At 51.0% G+C, this 13,525-nt stretch overlaps 1 protein-coding gene across 1 annotated transcript in view; it reads right to left on the reverse strand.

Moving 5' to 3' along the window:
• The window catches only part of ACAP1 (ArfGAP with coiled-coil, ankyrin repeat and PH domains 1), a 66,730-nt gene extending 53,580 nt beyond the window's left edge, over nt 1-13,150 (reverse strand). The window contains exon 1 of the mRNA XM_089667213.1: nt 13,024-13,150. Within this exon, the coding sequence (XP_089523339.1) occupies nt 13,024-13,076 (53 nt within the window). The 5' untranslated portion in view covers nt 13,077-13,150. The remainder of the gene's footprint in view (nt 1-13,023) is intronic.
• Between the last annotated feature and the right edge of the window lie 375 nt (nt 13,151-13,525).

Below are 13,525 nucleotides of genomic sequence, written 5' to 3' on the forward strand. Positions count from 1 at the left end.
GATGACCAGAGACTGCGGACAGTACAGATGACTGCTGACCTTTGGGGAGGGGGAGGGGTACCTGAATTTGACAGGTTCCCGCTCTTACTTCCGCAGAGTTTTTTTTTTATCTTACCTGTTCCTTTATCCAGCGGCGCGCTGTCTTCCCGGCTTCTGTAGTGTGGGCGCTCATCGGACAGCCGGATGCCCAGTGCGCATGCGCGAGAAGCGCTGCGCTTTTTGATTGGTCCGGCGGCTTCTGGGATCTGTTATGTGTCCCAGGTACCGCCTTACCATTCACAAAGAGCACTGCTTCTTGCGCATGCGCACTTGGGACCCGGCTGTCACGCACACTACAGAAGCCGGGAAGACAGCGCCGCTGGATAGAGGGACAGGTACGGTCCCACTGCAGAGCTGAGCGGCCGGCCCGGTATTCTGACATGGCGGCGGTGGAAATACCAGACCGGCCGCTCTATATTCGCTCCATAAGACGCACTGACATTTCCCCCCCTTTTTTGGGGGAAAAAAAGTGCGTCTTATGGAGCGAAAAATATGGTATTCTCCTGGCGTGCCCACAGATAAGGCTCGGCGTGCCACGGGTTCGCCATCACTGCCCTAGAGACTTAGGACCAGTGCATTATACTTCCTAGGCAGTCCAGAACATTACCCAATATGTCCTAGGCAGTAGGTAGCCCAGAACAGTGCCTCATACTTCCTAAGCATACCAGACCAGTGCCTTGTAATTCCTAGAGACTTCAGACCAGTGCCTCGTACCTCCTAGTCAGATCAGACCAGCGCCTCACACTTCCTAGAGACTTCACACATGTGTCTCATACTTCCTAGGCAAACCAGACCAGTGTCTTGAAATTCCTAGAGACTTCAGACCAGTGCCTCATACTTCCTAGAGACTTCAGACCAGTGCCTCATACTTCCTAGAGACTTCAGACCAGTGCCTCATACTTCCTAGAGACTTCAGACCAGTGCCTCATACTTCCTAGAGACTTCAGACCAGTGCCTCATACTTCCTAGAGACTTCAGACCAGTGCCCTATACCTTCTAGGCAGTTTGGTCCAGTGCTTTATAATTCACATAGACTTCAGACCAGTGCCTCATACTTCGTAGGCAGACCAGACCAGTGCCTCACACTTCCTAGGTATACCAGATCAATGCCTCATACTTCGTAGAGATGTCAGACCAGTGCCTCAACTTGCTAGGCAGTCCAGACCAGTGCCTTGTAATTCCTAGATACTTCAGACAAGTGCCTTATACGTTCTAGAGACTTCAGACCAGTACCTCATACTTACTAGGCAGAACAGAACAGTGCCTCATGCTTCCTAGGCAGAACAGACCAGTGCCTCATGCTTCCTAGGCAGACCAGACCAGTGCTTGTACTTCCTAGATAGACCAGTGCTTTATACTTGCTAGGCAGAATAGACCAGTGCCTCATACTTCCTAGAGACTTCAGACCAGTGCCTCATTGTGACAAACCGTCCCTTTGTGATCACATTTTGCCCTTTCTGTTCCGGTTTCCTCCCCTTTGTAAAGCTGTTTATGTTTCACAGACATTCTACACTGTTTAGGGAAATGTGACCTTGTAGTCCTTCCCTTCTATAGAGTTCATACTGTATTGGTGGTTGTAGGGTTTGTTGTGGGTGGGGAAAACCCGGTGCCAGGCTGTCTGGTGGGGGTGACGCTGTATATACTGAGCTGTGTTTAATAAAGATTGATTCACTTCACCCTACATGAAGTTCCGACATTCATTCATTCACCCTATAGGAAGTTCCGACTCGTGGTTTGGGATTGGTTTTGAGCTCTAATACCTGCCTTGTGACAGTGCTGGAAGACTTGCCAGAAAAGGGGACCATTGGCTGAGACGCATCACTCCACACGAGGAAGCCCAGGCGGGCTGGTTCCGCAACACTCATACTTTCTAGAGATGTCAGACCAGTGCCACATACTTCCTAGAGCTGTCAGACCAGTGCCTGATACTTCCTAGTAAGACCAGTCTAGTGCCTCATGTTTCCTAGAGATGTCAGACTAGTGCCTCATAATTCCTACGTGGTTCAGTCTGGTGCTTCATAATGCATAGAGACTTCCGACCAGTGCCTCATACTTCCTAGATAGATCAGACCAGTGCCTCATACTTCCTAGACAGACCATACCAGTGCCTCATCCTTCCCAGACAGATCAGACCAGTGCCTCATACTTCCTAGACAGATCAGACCAGTGCTTTGTAATTCCTAGAGACTTCAGACTAGTGCTTCATACTTCCTACGCAGACCAGAGCCTCATACTTACTAGGCAGAACAGACCAGTGCTGTATACTTCCTAGGTGTAATAGACCAGTGCCTCATACTTCCTAGAGACTGTAGACCAGTGCTGTATACTTCTTAGAGACTTCAAACCAGTGCCTCATACTTCCTAGGCAGACCAGACCAGTGCCTCATACTTCCTAGACAGACCAGACCATTACCTCATACTTCCTAGAGACTTCAGACCAGTGCCTCATACTTTGTAGGCAGACCAGACCAGTGCCTCATAATTTGTAGGCAGACCAGACCAGTGCCTCATACTTCCTAGGCAGACCAAATCAGTGCCTCATACTTCCTAGAGCAGGCATGTCCAAAGTCCAGCCCGCGGTCCATTTACGGCCCGAGGGTCGGTTTAATACGGCCCTCCATGTCAGTGTGTCAGTGTGTCTTATGGAGCGAATATGGAGCGGCCGGTCCGGTATTTCCACCGCCGCCGTGTCAGAATACCGGGCCGGCCGCTCAGCTCTGCAGTGGGACCTTACCTGTTCCTCTATCCAGCGGCGCGCTGTCTTCCCGGCTTCTGTAGTGTGGGCACTGGGCATGACAGCCGGGTGCCAAGTGCGCATGCGCAAGAAGCGGTGCTTTTTGTGAATGGTAAGGCGGTACCTGGGACACATGACAGATCCCAGAAGCCGCCGGACCAATCACAAAGCGCAAGTGCTTCTCGCTCATGCGCACTGGGCACCCGGCTGTCATGCCGAGCGCCATTACAGAAGCCGGGAAGACAGCGCGCGGCTGGATCGAGGAACAGGTAAGATCAAAGAACAACTCCGCGGACGTGGGAGCGGGTACCTGTCAAATTCAGGTACCACCTCCCCAAAGGTCAGCAGTCATCTGTACTGTCCGCAGTCTCTGGTCATCCCTGTGCTGTCCGCAGTCTCTGGTCATCTCCTGTACTATGTCCGCAGTCTCTGGTCATCTCCTGTACCGTGTCCGCAGTCTCTGGTCATCTCCTGTACCATGTCCGCAGTCTCTGGTCATCTCCTGTACCGTGTCCGCAGTCTCTGGTCATCTCCTGTACCGTGTCCGCAGTCTCTGGTCATCTTCTGTACTGTGTCTGCAGTCCATTAGTTCAGAATTTTTTTTTTTCCTGTTTTCTGCCTCTAAAACCTAGGTGCGTCTTATACGGCGAAAAATACGGTAACTTGGCATAAAATAATTTATTTGCATTTAATTGTAATGGTTCAAAGAATGTTTGGAAAAATGTTCGGCCCTCCACCATGTTCACTTCATCCAATCTGGCCCTCTTTGAAAAAAGTTTGGACACCCCTGTCCTAGAGCCTTCAGACCAGTGCCTCATACATCTTAAGGCAGACCAGACCAGTGCCTCATACATCCTAGGCAGACTAGACCAGTGCCTCATACTTCCTAGGTAGAACAGACCAGTGCCCCATACTCCCTAGAGACTTCAAACCAGTGCCTCATATTTTCTAGGCAGACCAGTGCCTGATACTTCCTAGTAAGACCAGACTAGTACTTCATCAGAGCACTGATGAAGAAGGGACCCCCCTTCGAAAAGATTCAGCGTCATTCTGAGAATTTCCCCTTCAGATGGGATTCGCATGTGTCTCCTTATCATAGGATGCGCTTTTGGATTTTATATGCCGGCTTTATTACTACTCTTGTGAGTATATCTCCTGAATCAATAAATTTACTGTTTACTGAGGTAATCTGCAAGGTTTGTGTGCTCTGTTTTTGTTCTTCACTACAGACCAGTGCCCCATACTTCCTAGGCAGACCAGACCAGTGCCTCATACTTCATAGAGACTTCAGACCAGTGCCTCATACTTCCTAGGCAGAATAGACCAGTGCCTCATACTTCCTAGGCAGAATAGACCAGTGCCTCATACTTCCTAGGCAGAATAGACCAGTGCCTCATACTTCCTAGGCAGACCAGACCAGTGCCTCATACTTTCTAGGCAGACCAGACCAGTGCCTCATACTTCATAGAGACTTCAGACCAGTGCCTCATACTTCCTAGGCAGACCAGACCAGTGTCTCATACTTCCTAGGCAGACCAGACCAGTGTCTCATACTTCCTAGGCAGACAAGACCAGTGTCTCATACTTCCTAAAGACTTCAGACCAGTGCCTCATACTTCCTAAAGACTTCAGACCAGTGCCTCATACTTCCTAGGCAGACCAGAGCCTCATAGTTCCTAGGCAGACCAGAGCCTCATAGTTCCTAGGCAGACCAGACCAGTGCCTCATACGTCATAGAGACGTCAGACCAGTGCCTCATACTTCCTAGGCAGACCAGATCAGTGCCTCATACTTCCTAGGCAGACCAGACCAGTGCCTCATACTTCCTAGAGATGTCAGACCAGTGCCTTATACTTCCTAGGCAGACCAGATCAGTGCCTCATACTTCCTAGGCAGACCAGATCAGTGCCTCATACTTCCTAGGCAGACAAGACCAGTGTCTCATACTTCCTAAAGACTTCAGACCAGTGCCTCATACTTCCTAGGCAGACCAGAGCCTCATAGTTCCTAGGCAGACCAGAGCCTCATAGTTCCTAGGCAGACCAGACCAGTGCCTCATACGTCATAGAGACGTCAGACCAGTGCCTCATACTTCCTAGGCAGACAAGACCAGTGCCTCATACTTCCTAGGCAGACCAGATCAGTGCCTCATACTTCCTAGGCAGACCAGACCAGTGCCTCATACTTCCTAGAGATGTCAGACCAGTGCCTTATACTTCCTAGGCAGACCAGATCAGTGCCTCATACTTCCTAGGCAGACCAGATCAGTGCCTCATACTTCCTAGGCAGACCAGTCTAGTGCCTCATGCTTCCTAAAGATGTCAGACTAGTGCCTCATAATTCCTAAGTGGTTCAGTCCAGTGCTTCATAATGCATAGAGACTACAGACAAGTGCCTCATACTTCCTAGCCAGACCAGTGCCTTATACTGCCTAAAGACTATAGACCAGTGCTGTGTACTTCGTAGAGACTTCAGAACAGTGCCTCATACCTCCTAGGCAGACCAGTGCCTCATACTTTCTGATCTGTTTTAAGTCGAGCTTGTTTGCATGTGGGGTGTGAATGGGAACGACATTACCAGGGGCAGCACAACAAGCAGGATGTCCTACAGATTTGGATGGTAACTTGTTTTCATTCACGCCATGATGAAGGGGAGCATGTTTTCCCATGAATTGCATTGGCTGTTCTATGTGGTCACATGATGAATCATGAAAGCTGATTGGACTCTTCCATCATTTGGTTTGGAGCTCCTTTGTATTTTCACATTTTTGGTATCCATCAGGAGATGTGCTGCCCCCTGTAGGGGCCGTTGGTAATAGTTGGCTCCTCCTTAATAGTAAAGAGGCTGCTCACCAGCACCAGTGTATGCAGCCCGGCTCCAATAACTGTCCCGGGGTGTCTTCTAAAATTTATTGCTTGATGAACTTTAACCACATGTCTACCGGGCACTATCACCCCCCTTCCTGCCTACGGGGCACTGTCACCCCCTTCCTGCCCAACGGGGCACTATCACCCCCCTTCCTGCCTACAGGGTACTGTCACCCCCTCCCTGCCCAACGGGGCACTATCACCCCCCCTTCCTGCCTACGGGGCACTTCTACCCCCTTCTTTCCTACCAGACACTTCTACCCCCTTCCTGCCTACGGGACACTACTACCCCCTTCCTGCCTACGGGCACTTCTACCCCCTTCCTGCCTACCGGGCACTTCTACCCCCTTCCTGCCCACAGGACACTTCTACCCCCTTCCTGCCCACAGGACACTTCTACCCCCTTCCTGCCCACAGGACACCTCTACCCCCTTCCTGCCCACCGGGCACTTCTACCCCCTTCCTGCCCACCGGGCACTTCTACCCCCTTCCTGTCCAGGCCAATTTTCAGCTTTCAGCGCTGTCACACTTTGAATGACAATTGCGCGGTCATGCAACACTGCACCCATATGACATTTTTTAGCATTTTTTTGTGACAGATAGAGCTTTATTTTGGTGGTATTTCATCACCTCTGGATTTTTAGTTTTTCTTATAAAATTTTGTAAATAAGTGATTTTCTCTTTCACTGATGTGCGCTAATGAGGCTGCAGTGATGGCCACTGATAAGCGGCACTGACGGGCACTGACAGGCGACACTGATAGGCAGCTCAGATAGCACTGATATGTGGCATTGATGTGGCACTTATGGACACTGACAGGTGGCGCTGCTGGGGCTACACTGATCATCAGGGCACACTGGTCATCAGTGCCCTGATGATCAGTGTACATGTCCCCTCTGAGGAATGCCGATTACCGGCTCTCCACTCCTGTCCTCTGTCAGCGTGACAGCTCGTGAGGAGAGAAATGCCGATAACCGGCATTTCCCTGTTTACATGTGATCAGCTGTGATTGGACACAGCTGATCACATGACCAAGCTGCCATCTTCGGCTCTTTCCATGGATCGGTGATCCGCTGTGTCTGAGGGACACAACGCACCGGAGATTTCCGTGCTGTGAGCTCCCGGAGCCGCGCATGCACGGTGAGAATGGGAGGACATCATATGACTCCTCCCAGAACGAGAGAACCGCCTTGCGCCCGTTATTGGACTATATGGCGGGCGGGAGGCGGTTAAACAGGAGAGGGGTTGGGGCATGGGATACTCCAAAATGCTGCACAGTAATCAGAGGACACACTTCTCTAGGCTCCCATGCATGGGGTCTTCTGGGAACATGGGGGAATGGCCAGTACCTGGAGACCCTGTGGGAGCCATCTCCATCCATAGCTACCACTAGATGGCTCTGTACCAGTCTGGTTACAGCAGTGTCATCAGGTGGTAGGCCCCTTTTAGTAAAAGACCTCCTGCAGTGATGTCATGGGTGGGTCAGTGCCCATATACAGAGGGGAATACACTGATTTGATCCCCGGCAGATGGTGTAGGTTTGCCCACTCACAGAGAAATGAAGGGTCTATAATTGTTATCACAGATGTATTTTACATGACAGAGACAGAATATCAACCAAAAATCCAGAAACAAGACGATACAAATGTTATAAATGGAGTTGCAGTTCAGTGAGCACAATAAGTATTTGATCCCCTACCAGCCAACAATGATTCTGGCTCCCACAGACTGGCTCTGTGCTCATGTGGTACACAGATTAGTCCTGTCAATGGAAGAAGGTTCTCCTAACGACAACTCGTGTATAAAAGACACCCGTCCACAGAATCTCTTTCTTGGGCACCACCATGGGTCCAAGACCAAGGAGCTGTCAAAGGACATCAGGGACAAGAATATAGACCTGCACAAGGCTGGAATGGGCTACAAGACCATCAGCAAGAAGCTTGGTGAGAAGGAGACAACTGTTGGGGCGATTATTCACAAATGGATGAAATATAAAATAACCATCAATCTCCCTACACAGTCTGGAGGTCCAGGCAAGATTTCACCTCATGCAGTCAGGATGGTCATGAGAAAAGTGAGGGATCAGCCCAGAACTACATGGGAGGAGCTTGTGAATGATCTGCAGGCAGTTGCGACCACAGTCACCAACCCAACCATTGGTAACACAATACGCTGCCATGGATTTAAATCCTGCAGTGCCTGCAAGGTCCCCCCTCCTGAAGAAGGCACATGTGCAGGCCAGTCTGAAGTTTGCCAATGAACATCTGACTGATGCCGAGAAAGATTGGGAGAAAGTGCTGTGGTCAGATGAGACCAAAAATGAGCGCTTTGGCATTAACATGACTTGCCGTGTTTGGAAGAAGAAAAATGCTGACTATGACCCTAAGAACACCATCCCTGCAGTGCAGCACACAGGTGGAAACATTATGTTTTGGGGCGGTTTCTCTGCTAAAAGGTACAGGCCGACTTTGCTGCATTAAGGGGCCAATGGACGGGGCCATATATTGTCAAATCTTGGATGAGAACCTTCTTCCCTCAGCCAGAACACTGAAGATAGGTCGTGGATGGGTGTTCCAGCATGACAATGACCCAAAACATACCGCCAAGGCAACAAAGGAGTGGCTCAAGAAGAAGCACATTAAGGTCATGGAGTGGCCTAGCCAGTCTCCACACCTTCATCCTATAAAAAATGTATGGAAGGAGCTAAAACTTTGAATGGCCAAGAAACCTTAATGATTTAGAGAAGATCTGTAAAGAAGAGTGGACTGAAATCCCTCCTGAGATGTGAGGAAACCTGGGAACCAACTACAAGGAACGTCTCACCTCTGTGCTCGCCAACAAGGGTTCCTCCACCAACTACAAGGAACGTCTCACCTCTGTGCTCGCCAACAAGGGTTCCTCCGCCAACTACAAGGAACGTCTCACCTCTGTGCTCGCCAACAAGGGTTCCTCCACCAACTACAAGGAACGCCTTACCTCTGTGCTCGCCAACAAGGGTTCCTCCACCAACTACAAGAGACATCTCACCTCTGTGCTCACCGACAAGGGTTCCTCCACCAACTACAAGAGACGTCTCACCTCTGTGCTCCCCAACAAGGGTTCCTCCACCAACTACAAGGGACGTCTCACCTCTGTGCTCACCAACAAGGGCTCCTCTACCAACTACAAGAGACGTCTCACCTCTGTGCTCGCCAACAAGGGTTCCTCCACCAACTACAAGGAACGTCTCACCTCTGTGCTCACCAACAAGGGTTCCTCCACCAACTACAAGGAACGTCTCACCTCTGTGCTCACCAACAAGGGTTCCTCCACCAACTACAAGGAACGTCTCACCTCTGTGCTCGCCAACAAGGGTTCCTCCACCAACTACAAGGAACGTCTCACCTCTGTGCTCACCAACAAGGGTTCCTCCACCAACTACAAGGAACGTCTCACCTCTGTGCCCGCCAACAAGGGTTCCTCCACCAACTACAAGGAACGTCTCACCTCTGTGCTCACCAACAAGGGTTCCTCCACCAACTACAAGGAACGTCTCACCTCTGTGCTCACCAACAAGGGTTCCTCCACCAACTACAAGGAACGTCTCACCTCTGTGCCCGCCAACAAGGGTTCCTCCACCAACTACAAGAGACGTCTCACCTCTGTGCTCACCAACAAGGGTTCCTCCACCAACTACTAAGTCATGTTTTGCTCGAGGATCAAATACTTATTGTACTCACTGAACTGCAACTCCATTTATAACATTTGTATGGTGTTGTTTCTGGATCTTTGGTTGATATTCTGTCTCAGTCATTTATATACACCTATGATAGACATTATAGACCCCTCATTTCTGTGTAAGTGAACGAACGTACACAATCTGCAGGGGATCAATTCAGTATTTTCCCCACTGTATAGGCCAGGCTGGGGGGAGCCATAGTGCACTTGGGGCATGGGAGCTAAGCAGCCCCCACCAGCACACAGAGGCCCTGTACAGGGCTGGAGGATGGGAGGAGTAGACCTGCACCTAGGAGAGCCGGCTCTAGACTTCATGACCCTTATGGAGGTGGGGACTAGAGTGGGTTGCAAGAGGTTTTTTAGGCCAGACCAAGTGTTTCCTGAGCGAGGCTATTGGAGCATCCCAGGAGAGTTGTACCTATGAAGGAGGTGCCTACAGAAAGTCCACTCCTGTGACTGCTATTGACTCCGGGTGGAGGGAGAGACTATGAAGGGACATGGCTGCTAAAGTGCTGCATATGCTTTCACATGTGACTACTGAGGACCGGCCACTAAATATGACTGCCTGTGTAATGTCATGTGACCCTGGAATGTTTGTTGATGTGACTGTTATGCCATTTCCCGAATTCCATCAGTAAAGTGCAGCAATTCTACTCTTATGGGCGGACATTCCTTCCTTGGATATAAAGGTCGATGACCGGGAATGTTGTGTGGAGGCCTACGGCATGGAACGGGACACAACAAGGGTTCAGCCTCAGCAGGAGGGGTCATGTTCTAGGAGGACAGGAGCGGGGTTAAGGACTTGTGCTCTTGGTGTCATTACTAGCCAATCACAAGGTCCCTCTTATAGTCACCAGGGATCACAGTTTACGGTCAGTACTCACAAGTCCCCAGGACAGCTGCCACCTTCCTCCAGACACGGTTCAGGGAGGGAGACCATCCTTCTCCAGACCAGATCCCACAGCCAGCTCCTCAACAAGACTGCTTCAGGCTCCCAGCTCTGAGACCTCCAAGAACAGCTACACTGTCCACAGGCTGCCCCCGAGGCTTCAGAACCCTCCAGAACCATCTGTCCAGGGCTGCAGACCATGTATCACCTCCCCAGCCACTGTCTGGACACTCCTCTCCAGGGATTGGCTGGGGCATGAGAAATATTCAGGATGGCCATTCGACTCTCCCAGACCCTTATTCCGGGAACTTCTTCCAGAAGAAGGGGGAAGCAGTCACACCCGGAACAGACCAGAGCAAGCAATCGCCGATGCCTTGACTACAGAAGGAGCCAAAAACTAAATTTGCCCAGCAGCCCAAACTGGAGGGGGAGGAGCTACATCTATATTATTGGACTAATATGATTGGAAGCCCCAGAGCTTCTGGAATGTTTGGAGCAACATAAACCTACCAGAGGTTCTGATCCACAGAAACACGGAAGAGTAACAACACTAGAAGACCATTGAATGCAATTCGGAACATTTGGAGGGTGTTTTTCTCTGAAACATGAAGGACCATGGAAGTCCCAGGTCTGGGTGGTTCTTCAGCTGAGGAGGCCCAAGCTCACTTTCTGAAGAAGAGGAAGCCATCTTTGAGGCGTGGCCCAATAGAAACCCCGACAACCCTTCCTCAAACTCTCAAGGATAGAAGAGTTGGGACTGTTCTGTAGTCACGATTGTGTTGAGTAGGGAGCCATCTATTGGACATTCACTGCAACCGCACCTGTTTTATTTATTTCATCCAAAATAGGGAGTGTCTTATTGATAAAGATTTCCCATCCACCACTGCAGCCATTCCAGCTTCCTGAAGATCACCAGTGAAGGTCTCCTCCATGCTCTGTGATACGCACACGCCTGGAAGTTCATGCGTTGTGTTTGTTAGTCACATACATAGCTCGATGACGTCTCAATGTATTCATTGTGAGAGACGTGACAACAAGCATATTGTAACCTCGGTTTATGTGACTACATTGCCGTTTTACAGAACTTTTCACAGAAGTAAATTCAGTTTTGGAATGAAAGGCGGCTTCTGTCGGGTCTGTGAGGCAGCTGCTGACCATTAGTAGGACAGGGGCTTGCCTGGAAACGTCATATCGTGGAGCAGAGTGCAGGACACGGGGCAACCTATTCATACATTGCGGGTTATGGGCTCATACCTTCAGGGATCTCTATTACCACTATATACACCCGGGTATATACGCACAATTCCCCCAGGACTCCTCTGCTGACCATGCCGGGCTCTATATACGGTCGGGGTGCATGCTGGGTGTTGTAGTTCTTCTCCTAATTATTTTGATTAGATTACCAATTTATAAGTCCCAATCAGAGGTGTGTCCCCGGGGACCCCATGAGTCCCAATCAGAGCTGTGTCCCGGGGGCCCCATAAGTCCCATTATATCCAATCAGAGGTGTGTCTGGGGGCTCCATGAGTCCCAATCAGAGCTGTGTCCCGGGGGCCCCATGAGTCCCATTACATCCAATCAGAGGTGTATCTGGAGGCCCCATGAGTCCCATTACATCCAATCAGAGGTGTGTCTGAGGGCCCCATGAGTCCCATTACATCCAATCAGAGGTGTGTCTGAGGGCCCCATGAGTCCCATTACATCCAATCAGAGGTGTGTCTGAGGGCCCCATGAGTCCCATTACATCCAATCAGAGCTGTGTCCCAGGGGCCCCATGAGTCCCATTATATCCAGACAGAGGTGTGTCTGAGGGCCCCATGAGTCCCATTACATCCAATCAGAGGTGTGTCTGGGGGCCCCATGAGTCCCATTATATCCAATCAGAGGTGTGTCTGAGGGCCCCATGAGTCTCTCAGCTCAGGGAGGACGGTGCAGGCAGCACACAGACTGAGCAATGCTGGTGGTTTCCTGTCACCATCTCACTTCCTACCGCAGTGACACCATGTGATGGGGGAGGGGGGGTGACACCATGTGATGGGGGAGGGGGCTACACCTAGATGGGAACCTTAACCCCTCGCCTGCCACACGGAGCACAGCCTGGGATGGGGGGAGGATTACAGAGTCAGATACTGCAGAGCATCGCATCCACATACATACACTGCACCCTGATGTCACGGACCCCGCTGCAGAACATCGCACCCCCAATGTCATGGAACCCGCTGCAGAACATTACTTCAGAGGATTGCTGTAACTCCCTGCATCCCCCACTGCAGAACATTGCACCCTGATGTCAAGGAACCCACTGCAGAACATTGCACCCCGATGTCAAGGAACTCACTGCAGAACATTGCACCCCGATGTCAAGGAACTCACTGCAGAACATTGCACCCCGATGTCAAGGAACTCACTGCAGAACATTGCACCCTGATGTCAAGGAACCCACTGCAGAACATTGCACCCTGATGTCATGGAACTCACTGCAGAACATTGCACCCTGATGTCAAGGAACCCACTGCAGAACATTGCACCCCGATGTCATGGAACTCACTGCAGAACATTGCACCCTGTCACAGAACCCACTGCAGAACATTGCACCCCGATGTCATGGAACTCACTGCAGAACAAGCGTGTAGAGGATTGCTGTAACTCCCTGCATCCCCCAATGCAGAATATTGCACCTTTCATTACCCTTCCCCCCCAGCCATGCTCTGTGGCCCCTGAATCTTACACAGGGGTAGCCAGGGGCCCCAGCTGAGCAGAGCCCGATGACGTCTCACCTGGTCCGCGGGGAGTCGGTCAGACATTCCTCAAAGTCCAGCGTGACGGTCATGGCTCCTCCACAAGAGACGGCCCAACCTGCAGCGGAGGAAGAGAGACTGACTTCCCCAGGAAGGAAGAGAGCAGCAGGTGGGGAGGAGAGACGCAGCCAGGACATGACACGCTGGGCCCTTACACTCCCATCCGGGGGGCCACATCAGGTCACAGGGACCAGGAGAGATCGCAGGCTACAAACCCCCCCAATCACCCACACCCCGGGGGAGATTTCCCACCGCTGGAGAGGCAGAATCTGGTGCAGCACAATAGCAGCCAATCAGCTTCCAGCTTTTATAGTCAAAGCTTCACTTAACAAGCTGAAGTCAGAAGCTGATTGGCTGCCATGCAGAGCGACTCCGATGTCAGTAAATCTCCAATACGTCCAGCATTTCTGTCTGCACCGCCGGTTGTCACCGGGACAGGAAGTGAGGGGGAATCTCTCAAATGGGGCCCCAGAGAGCAATG

This window comes from Staurois parvus, unplaced genomic scaffold (assembly GCF_062004578.1).
Source record: "Staurois parvus isolate SC_StPar_1 unplaced genomic scaffold, SC_StPar_1.0 ptg003102l, whole genome shotgun sequence".
Classification (NCBI taxonomy): domain Eukaryota; kingdom Metazoa; phylum Chordata; class Amphibia; order Anura; family Ranidae; genus Staurois; species Staurois parvus.